The sequence below is a fragment of the Rousettus aegyptiacus genome, unplaced genomic scaffold, assembly GCF_014176215.1.
Source record: "Rousettus aegyptiacus isolate mRouAeg1 unplaced genomic scaffold, mRouAeg1.p scaffold_m13_p_2, whole genome shotgun sequence".
Classification (NCBI taxonomy): Eukaryota; Metazoa; Chordata; class Mammalia; order Chiroptera; family Pteropodidae; genus Rousettus; species Rousettus aegyptiacus.
In genome coordinates, this window is record NW_023416295.1 from 64,511,842 (window position 1) to 64,534,718 (window position 22,877).

Below are 22,877 nucleotides of genomic sequence, written 5' to 3' on the forward strand. Positions count from 1 at the left end.
GAAAGTGACTAAATGCAAATTTCATTTCACAATTAAAGTGACAGTCAGAAAGAAGGCAGGAAGCTTGGAAAGAAGCAAAGGTGGGCCAGCCCTGTGACGAGGAAGAGCCACCCACGGGACTCCATTGGCAGACAGGAAGAGGCCTTGGTGTCAGCCTTTGCTGAGAAAGGAAAGAATGAGGGAGATTTTAAGAATTGATTTCCAAGGTTTTGAAAACAAATCAGAGGCTTTTCTTGGGCTTATCCCCTATAGGACCCTTGGGCTTAGCATAAGACATTCACAAATAAGGCATTTCCTGTAAAGCCTGATCGCTGGACTGTAAAAGTAAGCTTCAAACAGAAAACAGCCAGGCGAGGACGAGTATCAGACAGAGTGTCCACAATGATGTGGTTTTAAGAATAAGGAGAGATAAGTTATCAGGAAAACCATCTGCTTCGAGGTCTGAGAAGTTGAAGGTACTGTCAAAATAGAGACATCTTTGGGGAACACTGAAAATTGAGCTGCAGAGAAGGCAAATGGGGGGCGGGGAATCACAAAATCAGCAGAACTGCTTTCCAAGGAACAAACAAAGTACCTGACAAGTAGGAAAATAGTTCAATAAAGCTGACCAAGCAGCCGGATTCTGGGGCAGCTACAAACCTTAATTGTTTCTGTATTGGTTTCAGCTGAGCTTGAAGTAGGGCAGGATGAAGCGGCTGATCCCACTTGTTTTTAATGGGATCTGAAAGCATCCTGCTGTCTCAGTGCCTCAGGACTATCCCACGTTTAGCCATGAAAGCAGGAGCTGTAGATGAGGGTACAGGAGAAAACGGGAAACCCAATCACAGAATTTGGGAGGAAGAAATTCCTATTACTTGGCTGAGGAAATCTGTTGAATCAGTTTTTAAGGAACCTATAGGTAAGTGAGAAGTATTAATTATCCAATCTTTTTATGTAAAGCACAAGCATGTCTAGGATGTTCTCATTCAAGAGGATATAATCAATCTCTTTTTTTATTTCACCTGGTTTCCGTTTTTGATTATCCAAAAACTGACTGCCATAAAACTTCTCCTCATGTAGCCACTACCCACTGTGACAGAAGCATCTGACTTTCAGAAAAGCCACTTCCAATACTTGGGATTCAAAGTTGAATCATGTGCCCCCACTGAGGGAGGCTGGCATGCCTCTTACTTGGACCTGCTATTCCCTTGTTTTCATGCTCACGAAGTCACTCTCTGGGAGGGGGCTCCCCAGGAGTGCTCTTCTGGGGAATGTTAGCCTTGTTATTCAGAAAAAGCCAAGAAACCCACCATGGGCTGTAACCTCCAAAAAAAGGTCTAAGTTTTGTCATCTCTGACCCCCCTGCAGTGGGTAACAGGGCCTTAGTGCACATCACCTGTTTCCCCACAAAATTTATATGTTAAAGTCCTAACCTCCAATGTGACTCTATTTGGAGATAGAGCCTTTAAGGGGGCCATTAAGGTTAAGTGAAGACATAAGGGTGGGGCCCTAACCCAATATGACTGGTGTCCTTAAAAGAAGAGAAGAAACAACAGAGATGTCTCTTTGCATGCATGTACAGAGAGAAGCCATGTGAGGACACAATGAGAAGCTGTCATATACAAGCCAAGAAGAGAGGTCTCACCAGAAACCAACTCTGCTGGCACCTTGATCTTGGACTTTCAGCCTCCATAACCGTGAGAAAATAAATTTCTATTGTTTAAGCCACCCAGTCTATGATATTTTGTATAGCAGCCCAAGCGGACTAACACACCACATGTACTAAATTGGATTTGGACAGGCTATGTTTTTCTACCATCAGAATTCACACCAACTTTAAGTACCTATTTTGAAACATGAATTAAGAGAAAAGAGCAAGTCACAGAAAAATATACATAGCATTTTAATAAATATTTTATAGATTTAAAACCAAACAAAATTAAGCAATGCATCATTTAGGGCTAAAAAAAAAAAAATGTTTGCAGAGAATATTAGGGGGATGACAAAAGCAAAATTCAGGAGAGCGGTTGCTCCTGGGATGAGGCGATAATTGCCAGGACCAAGAGAGAGTCACATGCTGTTAGGTAGATGGCGGCCTCACGGGTGTTATGACACCAGTCATGTCTCACAAGTTATTTTTGTTATGTATATTATTTTATATGTATTAAATATTTTATAATTGGATATATAAAACAGACAGAATAATATAACATTCATCACTTGACAGCAGTTATTCTGAAGAGAGGGGGTTTTGGGACATCTCTACTTTCTGTATTTTATCTCCTTAAACCTTTTTAATTGTCCTAAAGCATGTGTGTGTGTGTGTGTGTGTGTGTGTGTACACATATTTAGAATAAGCAGTCAAGATAATTAAAGGAAGTTAAAAGAAGCTACTGAACACTTGGGGTTACTTTCATAGTTTCTTTAATATTCCCTCCCCTGTTCCATTTTCCTGAGTAATAAGCTCAGATGAACAACTGACCAGCTTTAAGAAAAATTCATAGGTTCATCTAAAATAATTTTGATCCTCAGGCCCTATGACTCAGTACTGATTTATTATACATATTACAATAAACTTATTTGAAATGTAAGCTTCATCTAAAATTAACCCATGTTCTTTTGAAATAATAGTAACTATAGGGTTATAATAATTCAATCACTCTATAGCCTGGTTATTAAGAAAACGCCAGGAAACAGACATCCAAGAAAGGAAGTCTCTTATTTCTTTTCCTTTCAAGGCAATTTAGATAAATTACATTTCTCTAAATATAAAGACATTTCCCTTTCAGAGATGAGACTATCAGTAGAAGTTAAAATGTGGTTCGTTATCAATGACTTCAATTCTGAATTTCTTTGACCCTTTTCTTTATGATGCCCGTTTTCAGTTCAAATTAAAATAATTTTATAAGACTTCTAAGTTGCAAATCAAGAGAAGAGTACTTTGAGTGCGGCGCATATATTTTGGTAGAAGAGGAAATCATTTTAAAGCAATCATTTTCTATACTTAATGACTCTAATTTTCTTCCTTTCTGGTTCTGCCAACTGAATAGCTGGACAGAAATGAAACAGAGTTTGGATATTCGATACAACAACAATTTTTATCCTTTGGGAAATAGAGCCACTTTGTAAAATCCGCCTCAGCCTTAAAGGTGTTTCATGCTCAATAAACCTCAAGTGTTATTCAATCCCTTATCGATTGTATTGCCAATGTGTGTGTGTGTGTGTGTGTGTGTCTTCCTTCGAGTTGGTTGGAGATGGGATAAATGGGTTGTGCTTCCTAAGGAATGCCTGTATGCAGTTTGGTTTAATTTCACAAAAGAAACACGTGAGCAGCTCCCTTAGTCTTCACAGTAAGTTTCTAGGGTGAGAAAGAATTTCAGAAGACACAGATGAGAATGGCACTCCAAGAGATGGGGACTTCCTGAACAAAGGCCTGGAAGAGCGAAAGAGCAGATTAAGTTTGGGATATAGTGTGTTGTTAGTTTTGAAATAGACAGAAATGAAGCAGAGTGACCATGGCAAAAGGCTGAAGGGAACATATTGTGGAGGATTTTGTTGAATCACAGGAACCAAGTTTAGGAGTTCAAATTTATTTTAGCAACCAAAAGACAGTCTTAAATGTTTTTGAGTAGAGAATTGACATATTCTGAGTAGTACTTCAGAAAGAAGATTTTAGCTATAGTTTTTCAAGAGACTAGAGGGAGAACAAGCAGGGAATATATTTCCAAGACTATTCGAGGCAAGAGGTAATTAAGGTCTTCAAAACTTGTTCATGATTAAAAACAAAACAAACTAGGAATAGATGGTATTACCCTCACCTTGATAATGGACATCTAACTGAACACCCATATCAAACTGCTTTAAGATAAAGAACAAGACAAGGACGCCTGCTACAATTGTTTTTATTTTAGATTATCCTGGAGATCCTATCCAATGCGGTAAGATAATAAAAAAGAAATCAAAAGTATGTTTTGGAAAGAAGAAAACAAAACTGTCATTATTTGAAGATAATTATCTTAATGCTATATCTTTTAACATCTACTGACGATTTTTTAGAAGATGATTTAGTAATATGACTTGAATGTACAGATTGACTTAGAAATCCAAAGAGCAGACTTAAATCTCTCCCCTTTTAGGACACAAAGAGCAGGGTGAACACATGTTTTTATAAGAAAAGCATCATTCTCTGGGGACAGATCTATGTAGATTAATAATCCATTGAAACATTCTCTCGTTTATGAGGTTTCCTAGCAAATGCACCATACATCCAGAGAAGTCTGGCATTGTGTTCAATGGAATGCCCTAAGCAGCCTTTCAGATGGAAATCACAGCAATAACAAGAGAAGCTGATTCTGACTTCACACATAATTTGATATCAATGCAAAGGCAAGTGAGAGAGAGAAAAAAAATCCTCCACTTTCACATGTAGCCCAAGTTTACAGCTACCTTCTCCTATAGCAGTTTCCAAACTTATTTCTCAGCACAGTGAATTGCTAATGGTAAGCACCAAGTTAAGTAAAGCTAAGAGTACTTATTTACTGCAAGATTGTTGATGGTGGGGCAGAACAGGTTTCCCAGAGGCAGAGAATCTCCTTACATTTAATTGACATCAAACCCTTTTATCAGGGAATAATTCAAAGAACCAGTGAGCCAGAGGAACTCTAATTTAGAGAACATGGCACACCTGAGCATCCTCAACTCCTGGTATTAACTAACCAACAGGTGATACGACATAGCAAATAGTTAAAAGCAAGGACTCTGGAGCCACACTACCTGGGTTTGAATCCCAAATCCACAGCTTACTCTTGTGTGGCCTTGAGAAAGTTACTTAACCTCTCTATGCCCCAGATTCTGCCATCTGTGGAAAGGGGATAGAGGTTGTGACAATAGCTACCTCATAGGGTGATACTGACGATTAAAATAAATGAATGAATATATGTAAAGCACTTACATAAATGTTTGTTAAGATTTCACTATATGCTGTCTTGCTCTTTTAGAATTATGATATTATAAGCAATCAGGGAAGAATATAACCCCACTGGTCTAAGATGATTACTCTTCATCAAACAGGTCTGTGAGAAGAGCAATAACACGTTATCTGCAGTTCTAATCAAGACACTCTATTAACTGACTTCTGTACTGAACACATTTATGCCTAGAATTGTGTCTAGAGTGGGGTGGAATGGGGCAAACAGAAGTTTTAAAAAGGCTATCCTAAACTATAAAAAGACTGAAACAGTTTCTCTAAATATGGCCCTCCTAAGCACACCCAAGTTGAAAAGCACTTCTCTCCACTCCCCATATTCCCTTTCCAGAGTAAGTTCCATCTTCAGGAAGAAAATTTAGTGCTAACCAATTTCTCCTAGGATTAAGCCACTTTATAAGTTGTTTCCTAGCATCTCTTCCCTTAAAATAAGCAAGACCAACGGACGTGAAACTACTGTTGTATACTGAGGAGCCTTTGATGTGCTCAATATCCCAAACCGGATGCTTTCACCTACAATGTAAAATTCTTCTGGGAAATGCCTATATCATCAGAAAAATATTATGTTAAATATGGTTTAAGTTATCTATACTTTACTGTGTGTCAATTTCTTGAAATTTGTAGCACGAAAACTTCATCCCTAACTATTGGTGTTAACAAGATATATGAATCCTTTCGGATGATAAATCGAGGAAAAACAGCAGAAACTCATTTGGGATGGATGAGAACTGCAAAGTTTTTCACTGTACTACCAGGTATAGAACTGTGAAAAGCAAACTTTGACAGTACCTTCATGGGAATCTGAAAAAGGTTACTGGAGGTCAAGGGACACATGCACTAAAGGAGAAGTGTTTTGTGCAAGTATTTCTGAACCAGCTATAGGTTAGAGTAGATTAAGTCAACCAAATCAAATTCCAATTCCCCTAGTCCTCTTTCAAGTCCCTTCACGGATCCGATTCCTTCCTGCTCAAGCCAATTGGACCACCTTTCTGCTCCGGTACATTCAAGCCTCTTGAATATGGCTTGCATGTTCCCTCCTGCCCTTGAACACAAAGGGATCACCTTTTCTTCCATGTAAAAATTCTTATCCCATCGTTCCTTTTCTTTCTCTCCTTCTGTGTTCTTTGATTTTTACACAACGAGTATGTCCAATGTATCATATTTTTAAAACCTATGATTTAACCAGTTACAAGCAAAATTTTCATAAACCAATAAGGTTCTTAAATAAATGGTACTTAACATAATATTTAAGACATCAAAAGAGAGTGACTAAACCTATGCAGTAGAAAGCAGCACTTTGTATTCAAAGTAAGTTTTGTTAAGAAAGGAAATGTGTCATGTCTTCCACAGTAAGATTAAGAGAACAAAGACACCCGAAAAGGGGCCCTCAGCACTCCTATTCCTCTTTTTCCACTGGCCCATGTTTCCTCTACATAGTGCCTTTATTTTTGTTTACCTTATTCAGATTTTCTGTCCTAGCCCTGGGTTTGCTAGTGATGCCCACAGGATGCTGAACCTGGTTGGTGGGCTACCCTAGAACTAAAGAGCTTGCTGGTCCCTACAGTACATATAACCATCGAAGCATGAGTCATGACTTTTGTGAGGTTCCACACCTCCCAGAAGAACAATGGATTCTAATAGATGCCCCGGGTCATCTAGCAAAATGTATCCCAGTGTGTGCTGCTATTAGGATAGAGGTCTGAAGATTACCCAATACAAAGCAAAAAGTGATTTATATCAGTAAGCATGTGAGAAGAGCCCTGAATGAAACCCAAGTGTAAATCACCACCTGCAATCAATTCCTTTGACAGATGCTGGAGGGCAGAGTGCAGCAACTTTTCCAAGTCTTTCCTTCCCCTACATAGCCCAGGAGACACCCCACCCACCAGCCTAATCCTGGAAGTGCCCACTGACAGCAATATTCCAAATCCTGAAAGATCACTAGTTATATTATTTGTTTAAAATTCATACAAATCAGAGTAAATGCCTAAACAAAACCCAAGAAACATGAATCACAGATCATTGGCTCCACAAATCACCTTCATAAATGATTCCTCTCCTTTACTTCACCGACAGGATACTCACACAACCCTGGAGGCCATAGGAATTGATAAACTCCTATAGAAACAGTATAATATTTAATAGGACCAATATTTAAATAATATTTAATACTTAAAATGTCCACAGCAATGGGTCCAATAAATTCACTTCTGGAGAATGCAGCCTCTAGAAATAACTCCACAAAGAAAATAGCTCTGTGTATGGAGATGCTCACTAAACCATTACACAGAACCAGGGTAAATGAGGTCTGAATGACCAACCACGATGGGATGGGTTAGCAAATTGTGATCTATCAACCTAACAGAGACTTCTCACTGAAAATTATAACCATGAAGATGTTATACAACATGGAAAATCTTTTATGAAGTAAGCTTAGGAAAAAAGAAAAAAGGCAGAACAGTCTATCTATGGTTAAAAATATATATATTTTTTAATGTTGGGTATCAACCAAGAGAGGAAAAAGAAGGATATAAAAATAAAAATGGATGATGTAGGGTGGTGAGATCATGGCTGATTTTGCTGTGGCTGAGCTTTCACGTTACTATTATAGCTTTTTTTGCCATTTACAAAGGAGGAAAAGTCAATTCTGTGCCAAACCACACAAACAGGGACAAGAGAAAGGGTAGAAAAGAGGATGTTTCTAGCACAGACCCAACTCCTTCTCCAAAGAGCTGTGTGGCCTTCACCTGCGAAGCGACCTCTCCCCTCACAGATGCCAGGACCAAGAGGCACCTGTGAGAGACAAAAGTAGCATTTCCTTGGTTTCCCACAACAGCCCCGCCTCCCACCACCAGTTCTCCTAATGGGTGTTTTTGTTCCACAGGGTGGGGGGACTTCATTAGATGGAGCCTGTGCTAACGGCAATGCATTTCCAGGACCAGGGGCTAGACATTCCTAGCATTAGCGAAAGAATGGAGACAAAAGGTTAATGGCAGATTTGTAATCACCAGGGTGTTCCTTGCCTGGAAATTAAAAACCACCAGCCCGGGGAGGCTGACCCAAGCAGCACGGTCCGCAGCAGGCAGGCAAGAGGCCTGCAGGCCTGGTGTGCCATCCCAGGGCCCGCTAGTGTGGGAGCCAGGCAGCAGGGCGGCATCGTGACATTTTTCAAAGACAATATGCTGGTTCCCCTCTTGGTGTTTTCAATGTCACCCACTACAAATGCATCACAAACCTGCTACCACAAAAGGCTGGTACTTAATTAAAGGATTCAGGGTGGGCTGTTCCTCCCAGCAGCTCACAGCAGCAATCCTCAATGTCACAATACTTGTGGGGGAGAGGGCTGGACCAGGCTATGGCAGACGTCCCTTTCTTTTCACATCTTTTCTCAACAATATTCAAAACAGAAATCTGTAAAGAAGCTACCCAGAACTGCAAAGTGACTGAAGGTAAAGAAGCAAATTTTACGTTTGCATGAAGGTAAGGATCAAATAGTCTCTCTGCTTAAGGTTTATTTCCACGAACACTACAGGATGTGCATTTTCTCTTTTTAATTCCAGCGAGAGTGTTTCCTCTTCTCTTTGATGTGCCATTTTTTTTCCTTGCTTTCTCCCACTGGATTATATGTATGGTTATTGATAGCAGCGATCTTGTCTTACCTATCACACACAGTGGGTCCACAATGCTTAGCACTGACCTTAACACACAATAAGCCCAACACACGGATACAGAACGAACGGAAAATAATAAACATAACAGCAATCAGAATGTCGAGATCTAAATGTAAAAGCAGCGCTGGTCAATAGAAAAATAACACTAGCCAAAGATGCAAGTCACACACAGAACTTAAAATTTTCTAGCAGTCACATTAAAGTTAAAAGGAGAAATTTATTTTATTAATGTCTTTAACCCAATATATCCAAAATATTATTATTTCGGCATGTAATAAATACAAAGAAATTGAGATATTTACATTTCCTTTTTCGTACTAAGTCTTCAAAAGACAGTGTACCTGTCACACCTACTGCACATCCTAATGTGGACTAGCCACACTGCAAAGGGCTTAACAGTCACATGAAGCTGTGGCTGCCAAACTGGACAGCACAGTATTACAGCGAAGCTCCACAAACGCTACAGACCATAAAAACACTCTTTATAAAAGGAAACGTTTTTCACAGTAATGAAGAACTCAGTCAATTTCAAGTTTTCCATTAATCTATATGTTTTACCTCTGTATTTGCTTTTTTCCCCTTTTACAAGCTCTTTGGATAAATGCCTAAACCAGAAAATACTGTTCAAAATCAATCTTCAAACCATCTGTATCAAGAGCCATATTTATTGAGGAATATTTAACATACACACGAGCAAGCACTTACTCAAGAACACAGTACTTTGGTGTTTTTTCCCCACTTGTTTGAACAGATAATTAGTAGGCTGTGTTGCCTCATAATTATTGTGGAAGAACTAAACACTTTCCCTCTTAAGACTACTTTTCACAAATACTATATAAACAAACTATTAGTAGTTAGAAGGTTTTGATGCTATCAAGATGGCATTAGTACCAAGGACCCAGGCAGGGCAGGGACCCACACTCCCCTAACAGTCAGCCCCCTCCTTCTCACAAGCTGGGCAAGTTTGTATAACACAGGAATAGTGATACAACAGGTATCCAAACACAACCTGGATAGGGGCTCCAGCACCCATCATCCCAATACCAAAGCCGGGCAAAGCCTTGAGTAAGAAGGTTTTATGTGGTCTCCCTACCCTCCTTACCTCACCAGCCACCATCCTGCAACCTGACCGTTTCTGAACCTTAAGACCAGCCCACAGGGCTTGAATCTGTGGAACCAGCCTAACTTATCGACTCAGCACCATGCAGAAAAATGGAAAACTAGCCCCTGAAGACAGCCCAGGAAGCCAGACCCTACTGAGGTCAGCTCACCAGAGGCCAGACACAGGAAAGAACTGACCTCACCTCACATGGGATCCTGTCCACCAGTAACCAGGACCAGTAGAGGTTTGGACCAATCAGATTGACATTCGTTCCTTTCTATGAGGCAGGAGGTGACTATGAAAGAGAAACAGAAGTCCCTTCCCCTAAGACTAATCCAAAGTTTCTGATGTCAGATGGAGTTGTTCTTTCCTTAGGTTCCCAGATGAAAATCAGTAATCTCTGAGGAGTAAGGTGCCAGACAGTTCGTTCAGAAAAAGTCTATGCTACAACCTCCGCAGAGAATTGAAGCAGACTGCTCTTGGTTCCCTCAGGAGGCGAACTGAGACTTGGAAATGGGAAAGATCGCTCTATGAGAACACCTGGGAAAGGAAGGGTCCCCGAGACTTATCAATTCAGAAGTGTACAACCAAGATCTTTAAAGAAAATGTTTCTAAAATAATATTATTGATCCAAAGCTCTTCCAACCATATAATAACCCTGCAGTCAAGGAAGTTAAAGCATAAAATATGGGGATTTTTTTTTCTTTCTTTTTTTTTTTTTTTTACACCTACAGCACCTGGTATTCGTAGGTGGTCAGATTTTTTTTATTTGTACTTTTTCTACAGTCACGTCCCCATTCAAAAGTGTGTTCTTTTTTTATGAGAAAAGAAATAAGAAACAAAAAGAGAACCACAAACCACCTTCCTTGAAGAACTGTGTTACACTGAATTCTGTTCTCACCTATTTGCTTTCTCTTCATTTCTGTGCATGTATTTTCCAGTATTCAATTCACATCCAGGATAGGTATACATTGACTGAAAAGGTAATAAATACTAATACACCTAGACACACCTAAAAGAATTGCTCTAAGTGTAGTTGTAACCAAACTAATAAGGGTGGGTACTGAAAACAGTTCTCTGAGTGAGAGTGCAATGCCGGCATTGTTTTATTTAAAAAGGTAACTGGTGTGTGACCATGGTTAAGGGAGATGGGCTGGAAACCTTGATTAGCCCTGATTGCTTCACGTGTTTCTACTGCCAAACGTGCAATATGTAGGAGCATTTCTTTCTCGCCTCAGTTGTAATCAACAGTACCTAGTATTCTGATGTAAGCAAACCAAATATAGAATTTATGAGGCAATAGAGGGAACTGGGGTATTTGGCATTATGGAATTGTTCATGTTTTTGTAATAATGTTACTGTGGCTTTAAGAGTCCTGATCTTTGAGATTCATATACATTAAAGTTTATGGATAAAACGATGTGAGATATAAGATTTCAGTTTGAAACAACTGAGTGATTTAGGAGGGGAATATAGTAAAAAAGACTGGCCAGTTTATTGATGATGGTTAAAACCGGCTGATAGGATCATACGGGGTTATATTTTGTGATTCTTATACTTTGGTGTATGTTTGAAATTGTATAAAAGTTTTTTTTTTTAAAGAGCACCTAGAAATCAAGGAGGAAGACGAAAAAAGCTCTTTCAAAGTCATTTCCGATGGGGCTATGTTATCATTTCTCAACTTACCACTGCCCGATGGTATCAGGCCAGTCAATGCCAGCACCAAGAAGAAAGGGTGCATCCATCCTCCCTTTCTTTAAGACTACAATCTTGGCCTCTAACTCTCTCTGCCTCAAGAGAGAGATTTAGCTTTTGAACACCACCAAGAAACATCCTTTAGGATATTGAAACTGACAAGAGACAGCCTACAAAATCCTATGGTTTACATTTAAGTCTGAAAGCATCGCCGTGTTCTGCATCTATGGGTTAACAGTGCGTGACGAAGCACACACTCTCTGAAAAAATTTAATTTAGCTCAGGTATGAAGAGGCAGATGCCTTATGAGACAAAAAAGGAAGCAATTCCATGGGCTGGGCAGGGAGGTAAGAGTATAAAACAGAAGACAATCCATCATCTCTCAATTGCTCCCTCTCAAAAACTACGGATGCCTTAAAAGCATCTATATCCTTTTATCCAGCAATCCCATTTCTGGGAATGTATTCAAACAAAATAACTGAAGACTGCACCAAGAAATGTGGGCACTAATATTTATCACACCTTTATAACAGAAAAGAGAAGCCCAAATGCTATCAGTAGGAAATGGTTAAATAACGTATTGATTAGAAATTGATGGAATTATATGTAACCTTTAAAAATGCTGATATCTAAGCTATACTAGTGAATAAAATGGTAGTTCAAAAACAGATTTTATAAAGTTATATCTTTGTTTTAAAACAAAGTGTATCATTTTATAGACTAGAAAGGAGCTGAAATAAACAAGATGTTAACAATGGTGTTTTCTGGTTTGTAACATTAAACGTGATTTTTGCTTTCTTCATGCTTTTCTGAATGGTTTGAGTTTTTTCCAATGAGCATGAAATATATCGGGACCCCTGAAAAAGCTATTTATTTTAAAATACTAACAACAAAACCATGAAGTTGTCCAAAGTAAGAAAAACAAGTTACCAGAGATGGACAGACATCGAAGTGAAAATCTGAGCAAATAACCCCACACTCTGACATCTGACCACCTAGAAGAGTCAGCATTCTATCATCTCTTTCAAAAGACATCTTATACTGAGTAACTACTATGTCCCAGGCACTGTTCCAGACTGTGGGATGGAAATAAATGGAAATAAATAATAACTGAAAACTCCATTAGTTCTCAGACTAATCAGCGGAAAGGATACACATACCCAAATAAATTAAATGCTGTACTGGAGGAATTCAGCCAGGAGTAGAGCATGGTACAAGGGGTGCACAGGAGGAAGTGTCTAACCTGGCCAGGGTGTAGGAGTAAAAGGGATGGTCAAGAAAAATTCAGAGGAGGTACCATGGGATGAGCTTCTAAAGGTAAATGGATGCTTGCCATGCAGGTACGCTTTGAGGACCGTCATCCCAGGCATGTGAGATGTGAGCAGCTGGTTGGGAGTGAAGGAGGATTGACCTTAGACTTCCATATCTGTCCAGTTTTAGCAGGAATCCTGCTAAAGGTAGTTTAGAAAGAATCCCACCAACCTCAATATCTCATCACCCTCAATACTAACATCTTGACATCTTGATATCTGGCCTGCCATCAGCAAGAACCCTATTAGGTCGGTTTAGCAAGAATTCCTCCTACCCCTGATGTGTGCTTTTAATAACTGTCCACCCACTGACTCCCCAACCTGCTTCATTTGTACTCGTATTTGGATTTAAGCTTGATTCCTCTTCCCTATTGCGATAGTGTTGACATCTATCACAACAGTCTTCTTTACTATTTTTGCAAGTGTCAGAATAATTTTTCTTTCATGCATCCTAAGGGTACTAGGGAACCTGTGAAGGGTCTGGGCTTTCCCAAAATTAGTGAGTCTGACGAGGGTGCAGAGAAATAACCACTAGTTGGTCTTAAAATAACATACACCTGCGACATGCCAGGCACCGTGCTCAGCGTGTGTGGATGTCACAACGACCCTAGAAAGTGAAAAGTGTTATTATCCTTATTTCACAGGCCAAGACACTAAAATTTAGTGTGGTTTACCAATCTGTCCAAGTCCACACTGCCAAGAAGTCACAGAGCTGGGAGTTTGTCCTGAGCTGTGTGACTCAACGTCCAGGCTTGGTGCTAGGGAGATACTATGATGAATCTAAAACTCCATTTTCTTCCAAGCTCTCTGTGATATTTGCAAATATTCACAAACTCAACAACTCATTTCCTACTAAAGGAACTCGACTGATGTGCAGCAAATGGGTTAAGGGAGGAACTTTCTCAGCCACAAAAAAAAAAAAATAGGACTTTATGAAAACCTGAGAGAAATAAGGTGAAACTGGATCTGTTAAGGTTTTTTTTTTTTTTTTTTTTTTTTTTTTTTGATTCAAGAGAAACCACTAGGGAGTAGGTAGTTTTGTTTTCGCTTGTTTAATAAGTAGACGCAGGTGAGAAATCTGAGGTAGGGACTAGAGCGAACCAAAGGTGGGGGAGGTTTCCTATTTTGAATGGGGGAGAAGAGCAGAGAATGGAAAACACTGTCATTAAATAGGGGAATTGGGCCAGATGAGCAAAGGTGGAGGCAGAGGGAAATCCCCAGTGATGTCCAAGTTATTTAAAGAAACGCAGAAATTGGCATTTATGGAGACTTGATTCTAGGCAGGAAACAGGAGAAAAAAGAACTTTCAATAATCAGGATACACTTACTAAGTAAATGTACAACTACAGTAAAAGAGACAAAGACATGTAAAAAAAAAAAAAAAACAGTCCTGCCACTGAGCAGCTTATAATTTATATGGAGAGGACACACACTCTCTCTCTCTGTCTCTGTCTCTCTGTCTCTCTGTCTCTGTCTCTGTCTCTCTCTCTCTCTCTCTCTCTCTCTCTCACACACACACACACACACACACACACACTTCCATACGTGACCATTTCAGATAAAAGAAATAGATGATATAGTCTATAAGTAAATGAAAGGTGAGCTCTGCCTTCATAGATCCCCAGGAATTCTACAAATAAGCTGAAGAGTGGCTATTCCAAGCAGGAGAATGGAGTGAACAAATGCCTAAAAATGAGGATGTATGAAGGTTTTTCAAGAGATTAGCTAGAGTTAAGAGCAATAATTTTGGGGAATAAAGCTAATTCTTAAAATGAGGGAAATTATGAGGGGAATAGGAAATGTGGGAGATAATTATCATTTCTTGGGCATTTTCTCTGTGCCAGATGCTGTTTCAACCAATTAGTTTCATTTTATCCTAATGACCTGTGTCCTAATTATCCCCACTTTAAATATGTGAAACTGAGGCCCAGAAAAGCTCAGCAACTTGACAAAAGCCCCACAGCTAGGGAGTGAATCCACAGTGAGTTCTGTCTGACTCTCCCCGCTGCCTCTACCAACTCCATAATGAACAGCCCTGAGTGTGTCTCGCCGCAAATAGCGAGTAGCCTCCAGGGACAGATTATGGCTACTCTCCTGTGTTAACTTAATCCAGGGTTTCAGAAGGTATATTTACAGGAAACTACTAATCCAGTTTCAGGTCATGTAAACATCTCTGAATTTAGAGCACAGGGGAATGAAGGACTGATATAGTTAAAACACTATTAAATTCTACTATCAATATTCACTTACACAACATGACTAAATCAACTCTTTAAACCCTAGATTAAAATTGTTACTTTTAGGTGGGAATCCAAAATGGTACAGCCAATTTGTAAACCTGCTTGGCAGTTTCTTAGAATTAAACATAGACTTAAAATATGATCCAGCAATCCCACTCCTGGGTATTTACCCAAGAGAAATAAAAATTTATTCTCACACAAAAACTTATATGCATAGGTATACGGCAGCTTTATTCATAATCATCCCAAACTGGAAACACCCCAAATGTCCTTCAATGGGTGAACAGATAAACAAATTGTGGTACACACAACTAACGAAACACCACGAAGTAATAAAAAGGAATGAGGTACTGACACATGCAATGACATGAGTTATTAAGAGTTACTAAGTAAAAGAATCCAGACTCGAAAAGATACTGAATATATGATTCCATTTTTATGCAATCCGAAAAAGGCAAAATTATAAAGAGGAAGAACAGGTCAGCGGTTGCCAGATTTTAAGAGAAGGGAGAAGGTCTGACTATAGAGGGGTAGCATGAGCATGAGGGCTTTTTATTCTTTTTCTTTTTTTTTTTTTTTCGAGTGTTAAAACTGCTTTGTATCTTGACTGTACTGGTATGGGATAGGCAGAACAATGGCCCTAAAGGATGTCCACACTCTAATCCCTGGAAACCTGTGAATATGTGAACATTACAGGATAAAAGGGATTTTGCAGATGGAATTAAGGTTGCTAGTCAGCTGACCTTAAAATAGAAAGATTATATTGGATTATCAGGGTGGGCTCAATGTAATCACACCAGGTCCTTAAAAGTGGAAGAGGGGCCAGAAGAAATCTGTGAGAAAGATGTGCTATGAAAGAAGAGGCAGGAGAAATTTGAAGCATGAGAGAGACTCAACTATTTCTGGCTTTTAAGATGGAGGAAGAGGGGCACGGGGCTAGGACCTGAGCGCAGACTCTACAAGCTGAAAACAGCCCAGGCTGACACCATGGAAATGGGAACCTCAGTCCTACAACTACAAAGAAATGAATTCCACCAACCCAAATGAGCAAGAAACTGATTCTGCCTTACATCCTCCAGAAACAAACATGGCCTTGCCAACACCACCTTGGTTTTGGCTTTAGGAGACTCTAAAACAGAAAAACTAGATGATCTGATGGACTACTGACCATTATAGATGATAAACTTGGGTTGTTTTAAGCCTCTAAGTTTGTGGTAATTTGCTACAGCAACAGAAAAGAAATACAGCTTAGCTACACAACTCTATACACAAAAAAAGTGACTACCGTATATACACTTTTAAAAAATTTTTACTGTTCTTGCTTTTAAAGACCATTACTGTGGACAAAACTAGAAGTTCTAGTCAAACTTCTTCACTTCTTCAGTCTTTAATCACTACAAAGATAACTCAGGATTGGAATTTGTTCTCTATCTTGGCCCCCTGCCTTCTTTGCCTACGTACTGTCCAGAACTAATCTCAGCTCCTGTTGACAAAGGCCACCTTCCATACTACTCACCGGCTCAGGATTTATGGCTAATGTTTTGCTTTGGCTCGCAAACAATTTGGACTAATGTTGCCTCAGGAGGAAGATCCCGTCTTTTAACAAGACCTGCTTTCCCAGGACAGCAAAGGGGAGGAAAGCTCAAAACAAAGAAACTTAAGTGTGGAAGTCCATTTCAAAGAACCTTACTGGGAATTCTCCAAGACAGAGTTTCCATCAACACAGATGCATAAAAACCAATAGGCAAAGCCTGAAGTAATGGATGCCTCACCAGGGTTTTTAGCAGCTAATGCTAGAATACTCAGAGAAATGCTGTAAATCCAGTATTTTTCTCTAAAGAATTAATGCGTAGTCCCTTTTCTAACCACTATGCCGTCCACAACCTCTGCTTTAGCTCACCACCAGTGTCATTAGCTCTCCCAATTTTTAACAAAATTGAATGCAGTCCTTTCCCAGTTTTCTTACAGCATTTAAACATAGTATATGCTATCTTACCCCACCTCCTTAAAGGAACAGCACTTCTCTTTAAAATTGTTTTTCTTTTTTTACTATTCCCCACAGCCAATTAAAAGTCTATAAAATAAGTTAAATATACCAAAGTAAAGATTTCTAGACTCAAGAGAGAGATCAATACTTATTAAGTGCCATCTATGAGCAAGGCCCTAGGAAGTACACAGAAGAAAAACACAGATGGTCTTTGTCACTATACAAAGCTTAGAATATCATTAGACAAATGATCAAAATTAATAATAATCTAAGGCAAAAAGCTTATGAGGTCATATACAAAGTAAATGCTACAGGAGTTCAAAGTGGGGAGAGATAGTGGCTGGGGTAGTTAGGAAAAAAAGCTTTGCATGGAAGGTAAAAAATATGAAAGAATGTTGGAGATGATTCTTCCAAGACAGAACATTTTCCTAAAAAAACAAATCTAGAAACTCCACCTGAAAATTCTCCCTCTTAGCATATCTCTGTAAGAACTGAACAAGACTTTAAAAGAAAAAGCAAATGACCCAGCTTCAAAAACAAAAATAATTTCTGGGATTCCGAATTTGGATTAACAGCTAACTCCACAGAAACTCATTCTTTACTTGTCTCTGTTGGGGATGAAGGTGAACGACATTCTGAATGATTCTGGCCTTTTTTGTTCATCCTCACTATCTGCTCCCTGTAAGGAAGGGAGTGTCCACCTTAGGCAGTCTCCACCTGCAACTGAGCCATGCAGGCTGGCTCCAAATGAACTGACTGGGAGCCACTCTACCTGGTGTACAATGCATGACACAGGCTGCCAGAACTGTCATTTCCTTTAGCTACACATTATTAATTAGGAAGAGGTAGGGTCCTAACACATGTCAACCCAAGTCCCAATACCCTTCAGTATCTGACAATCTTTGTTGTGTATGTACACTACCAAAAGATGTATAAAAGAATGTTCATAGCAGCTCTATCCATATTAGCCCCAAACTGGAAACTATCCAGATATCTACCAAGAGTTAATGGATAAATAAATTGTGGTATATTCATATAAGGGGATACTACGGAACAACGATGAACAAACTGCTGCCTTACACCACGACATGGATGAATTTGACAAGCATAATGTTGACCACAAGAAGTCACACACAAAAAGCAAACATACTGTTTGCTTTTATGTATATAAAGCTAAAAAAAAAAAAAAAGCAAAACTAATCTATGGCGTTAGAAGTCAGAATAGTGGTTACCCTGAAGCGAGGAAAGTTATTAACTGGAAGTGACACTAGAGGGACTTCTGGGGTCCTGAAAAGTCTGTTTCTTAGTTTGAAAAGTGATTACAAAGGTGTGTTTAAAAAAACTCATTAAGCTGTACACTTATGATAATACGTTTCTCTGTGAATGCTTTATTTCAATAACTTATCTTTAAAAAACTAAAAGTTGTATTGCGTTAAAGGATTTCAGTAAAATGAGCAAAAATTTAACTTTACAAGAGGTACATGTGTATTCACATCCGCAATTTTTTGATTAAATATTTATTTTATATGGTGACCATTTTTATAAAATTTATTTTATATAATTTGTTTTAATTTATTTAGCCAATAACATATATATTTATGGGAAATAAATATATATTCATAGTAATGTCATCTTAAAGAAAGATAACTATAGAATTAAGGGTCTTTGCCTTGCACACCACTTCATTTGTCCTTGTATATCACTCTAAGAAGACAGAAGGAACAGGAAGAAAAAGAGGAGAAAAAGAAGAAACGTCTCCAGGCTGTTCTTTAAAATCTCCAAGAAAAAGACCAAGATAAGGTCACCAGAATGCATTCTAGTGCTGCACAGTTATTTGTTAAAAAATTGTTACAAGGCAAAGGGCAGGGACTAGATGTCCCCAATAACTCCCACTCTTTCTAAAAGGCAAGTCTGGCTCAGGAAATAGCAAATCAGACTGCAGGCTGATCCCAGCTTAGAGGTGTAACCCAAAACAACTTACTTTTTACCCCATGCACTGGCCATGGATATATCACTATCCCATATCTGCCATTAATAACAGAATTTTCCTCCTTGCCAATCGTTGTATCATACAGCTTTTCTTCAATTTAACACTGAGCAGAGAAAAAATTCTTTCTGACCATCACAGGTCAGCTCAGAATGAAGACCCATCCACACAGTACTTGGAAATCATGGTTTCCCGATGATTGTGAAAATGGGGAGGGGAGAAGAGATTGTCAAGGTGAGCTGCCTTCCTAAGGGAGGTAGAAGAGATTTAGCCCGGCAGCCAGAACCCTGCCTAGGCTCCCCTCCAGAGGAGAGGCCCAAACCTACTGTTACGTTTAGCACCTACTAGTCCCCGGGGCCCTTCGCAGGGACTGCGGCACAACCTTGTGAAGATGCTGGGGACTGCATGGGCCGTCAAACGTCGGCTTCTGGTGCTTGAGAAAGGCCTGGAGGACCCAGGCAGAAACCCACCGTAATTTGTCACCTGTCAATCACTTGACCTAAATACACCAGCCATTCTGGTAATGGGAGGGAGGGGGTTAGTCCGAGCATGCTCAGTGATCGGGATGACATCACTTAATCAATGCTGGGGACGGGAAGGCTGCATCAGCAGCCTCGAGCGGGCTGCCAGGAACGTGTCAGTGGGGATAGGGAGGCTCCCATTAACTCGGTCGTCCCCACGCGGCTCGCGTACAAAGGGGGCACCATCAGCTACACACGTTGGGGACGGGGGAGGAGGGGGAATGGAGGGCAAGGCTGGATTATTTCAGTTGACATATTCCTTTAAGAACTAAAAACTCACTGTATTCCCTCCCCCCACCAGCAGCCCCGGCTGCAGAGAGGGAAGGGAAGGGAAGGGGAGGAAGATAAGAAAGGAGATCAAGACCGAGGGGGGCCCTAGCCACACAAAGTAACTTCTGCTCTTGGCACATCGGGGCTATTGGGCTGCGCTCTGCGCCCTCCAGCCCCACAGATATGAGTTTACAGCCTCCTTTCCACCCAGCGCCAAGCATATCCGAGGGTCTGAGGACATCAGGTTGGGGAGTCGCCCCACTGGGGCGAAGTCAGACACGAGTTCCACGTCCAGAGTAGCCTAGGTTGAGAAGAACCAGGAGACAGACACATCAGGCCTCCCGGGACACCAAGGCCACCAGAGCTCCCCGCACCCCCCGCCTTCGGCGCGCAGAGCAAGGTGAAACCACGCAGGGAGCTGCGTCTACGCGGCCGTGCTAGCTCCGAGGCTAGGATTTCTCCAGTGCCTTTCTCCTTCTTTTGCTAAGATCATGAGAACAGGCAAAGTGTCCGATAAATCCAAACTGATGCCTGGAATCATTTGTGGGTTTCAGAGTTCATACTTGAAAGGAAGCCTGGGCACCCCGGCTTGAGCGTAACCCTAACACACTACCCACGCGGCACGATCAGGGCGGGGAACAATAGGTCCACACAGGCCCCCACCCCCAGAACAATGGCGGCGCCGAACCCCTCCTAGCCCCCACCCCCACCTTCACCACCAGGGGCCCGCCCCGCCGCCCCCAGTCTCCCCTCCACCCGCCCGGGAGGGAACCATGGGGCGGCGGTGGGGGGTCTCTCGTTAAGTCCACCCGAGAAAGCAGCCCTGCGGGGTATATCCGAAGGGGTGACCAGACCATCACCGCTCGGTCTGGGGAGTCGGGGCGCCGGGCTGCGGCGCGAAGCAGGAGGGTGGGCCAGACGCCCCGGCCACTTACCCCGATTACCACGGTCTCGTCGCCTTTAAATTTGGGGATGAATTTGTCCCCGCGGAGGATCTCCGCTTCGTTGAGGGGCCGGAACCGGCACATCACTTTGATGCTGCATTCAGCTGGATCCGCCATCTCGGCCGGCGGCTGGGAGGGGGCGCGGGGAGGGCTGGGGGCCCGGGACTCGGCAAAACCAGGGAGGAGGCCGCGAACCGCACCGCCCGCAGCGAGGCCGCCTCCTGCAGCCTCCGATGAAGCTTCTCAGCAGGTCATGGCGAACTCGGCGGATGGGCAGCTGCGGCCGCTCGCAGAACGGGTAGGTGGGCAGTCTATCAGCCTCCGGCCTCGCGGGCTGCAGACCTACCTCCCCTGGTCCTGCCTCAGCCCTGCGCTGCGCCCCGGGCCCACCTGCCCGTGCGACCACGCGGCCGGCGGACGAGGCGATGCGCAGGGAACGAGCCTCGCCCGGCTCAGACCTCCCGGGCTCCCGCGCGCTCAGCCATCCTGCATCAGCACCAGCGCGCTCCGCCGCCTCCCGGGCCCGCCCCTCCGCCCTTCGCCCCGCCCTTCCCTGGTCCTCCCCAGGCGAAACGTCTCTGCAGAGATACGCCCCGGCTTCGAGCGCGGGGCATCCTGGGACTTGTAGTCATCCCACCGGCAGGTGGAAGGACAAGGATGCTTGGAGTTGGGATCCGAGGACAGCGGTGGTACCCAAGGTGCAACATTAAGAGCCTGCGAGTCAGATTTGGCTACCCAAGTCAAGAAAAGGATAGACGTCACACCCAGTGATCTCTATAAATAACCAAATCTAGATCCGCTCTTTACATTTACATCTTTTCATGCTCCCAAAGGAGAATCGCTATTTAAGACAGTGCCCAAACAAACAGTTATGAAGCATTTTCTCTGCACTGAAAAGTTTTTTAAGAGTTGTGAGGAAGTTCTGGGAGGAAATGAGAGTTGCATAAATATTTGAAGCCAGTTATTCTCAACGATGCCTGTACACAGATAGTGGTTCATAACATATTTTTTCGGTCAGGGATTCCTTTAATATCTGAAAAAAAGTTAGATACCTTTTCCGTAGCAAAAAAAAAAAAATACAAATAAATCCTTACCCACAGATTCTTCGTACTATTTCAGAGAGTTTGGGACCAATTGAAGCTTGCCTGTGACACCCAGGTTAAGAACCTCTCAATTACTGTTATTTATAGTAAAGATTACAGAATTTCTGCCTAATTCCTACATAGAATTCTATGATATGAACAGATTATAAACAGGATCAAATCCAAAATCCTTCACAAAAAACACCCGGGCCCCATGATCAGATTTATGCCTACTTATTAGCCTCATCTCTTGCCACTTCTTGTCTGGATGTTTACATTGTGACAAATACTAAACTACTTGGGGCTTCTCCATTCACCTCTCTGCATGTTTCTAATACCATGTTTAAGCCATTTGCTCTCCTGAAGTTACCCATCCATGCCTATTCCTAAGTAAGTGTGTTAGGGCTCATATGATGGAATGTGATACCTGAATGGAGCCACTGAGGCAAAAGAGAATTTATCACAATACAGATTTATCTTGCTCTTTCAAAATGTGACTAAACAACTGAGCTAGCAAATGGGCAGTCTACCAAGACTGTCTCTCTACCTCTGGTCCCTGTTCTCTCTTTTTGTTGGCCTCACCCTTTCTCATTCCAGATCATTCTTTCAAATGTCAGGAAAACCAGCCCCTGGGTTTCATTCTTCCACTTCTACCATTAGATAAGGATAGAGATTTGTTCAGAGTTCTGGTCTGAAAAATCCTAGGGGAAGGTTATGATTAGCCTGGGTCTAGGTTGATGTCTACCCCTCAACCACTCAACCGAGGCAGGAACTTTGTAATATCTTGGAGGAATATCATGGTGAGAAGGTTCCCCAAAAAAGAAGAATGTCATTTCCTCCAGTAATCTCCATTGGTGAAGTCTCTGCACTCCAAATTCTTATGTCAATGGTGCTTGGAGGAATTACAGCTCAGAGCAGGTACAAAAAGGACCACCTACTCCACCAGCTCTGGCCGAGGCCTACATGGCCAGAGCAGCAGCGTCTTTGCAGGAGAACCAGAATCTTGGATGATGCAGGTGGTGACCAGAGCAGAGAATCCACTGCAAAGCTGAGAGGTGGTTTAGGAGTGAAACCACTGAGGAGAGGTGGTCTTAGAGGAAGGTGA

General features: G+C 41.5%; 1 protein-coding gene across 1 annotated transcript in view; it reads right to left on the bottom strand.

Moving 5' to 3' along the window:
- Window positions 1-21,176, bottom strand: part of KIF5C (kinesin family member 5C) — a 142,081-nt gene extending 120,905 nt beyond the window's left edge. Inside the window, exon 1 of the mRNA XM_016151134.2 lies at window positions 20,682-21,176. Coding sequence (XP_016006620.1) covers window positions 20,682-20,807 — 126 coding nt within the window. The 5' untranslated portion in view covers window positions 20,808-21,176. The remainder of the gene's footprint in view (window positions 1-20,681) is intronic.
- Window positions 21,177-22,877: the final 1,701 nt, after the last annotated feature.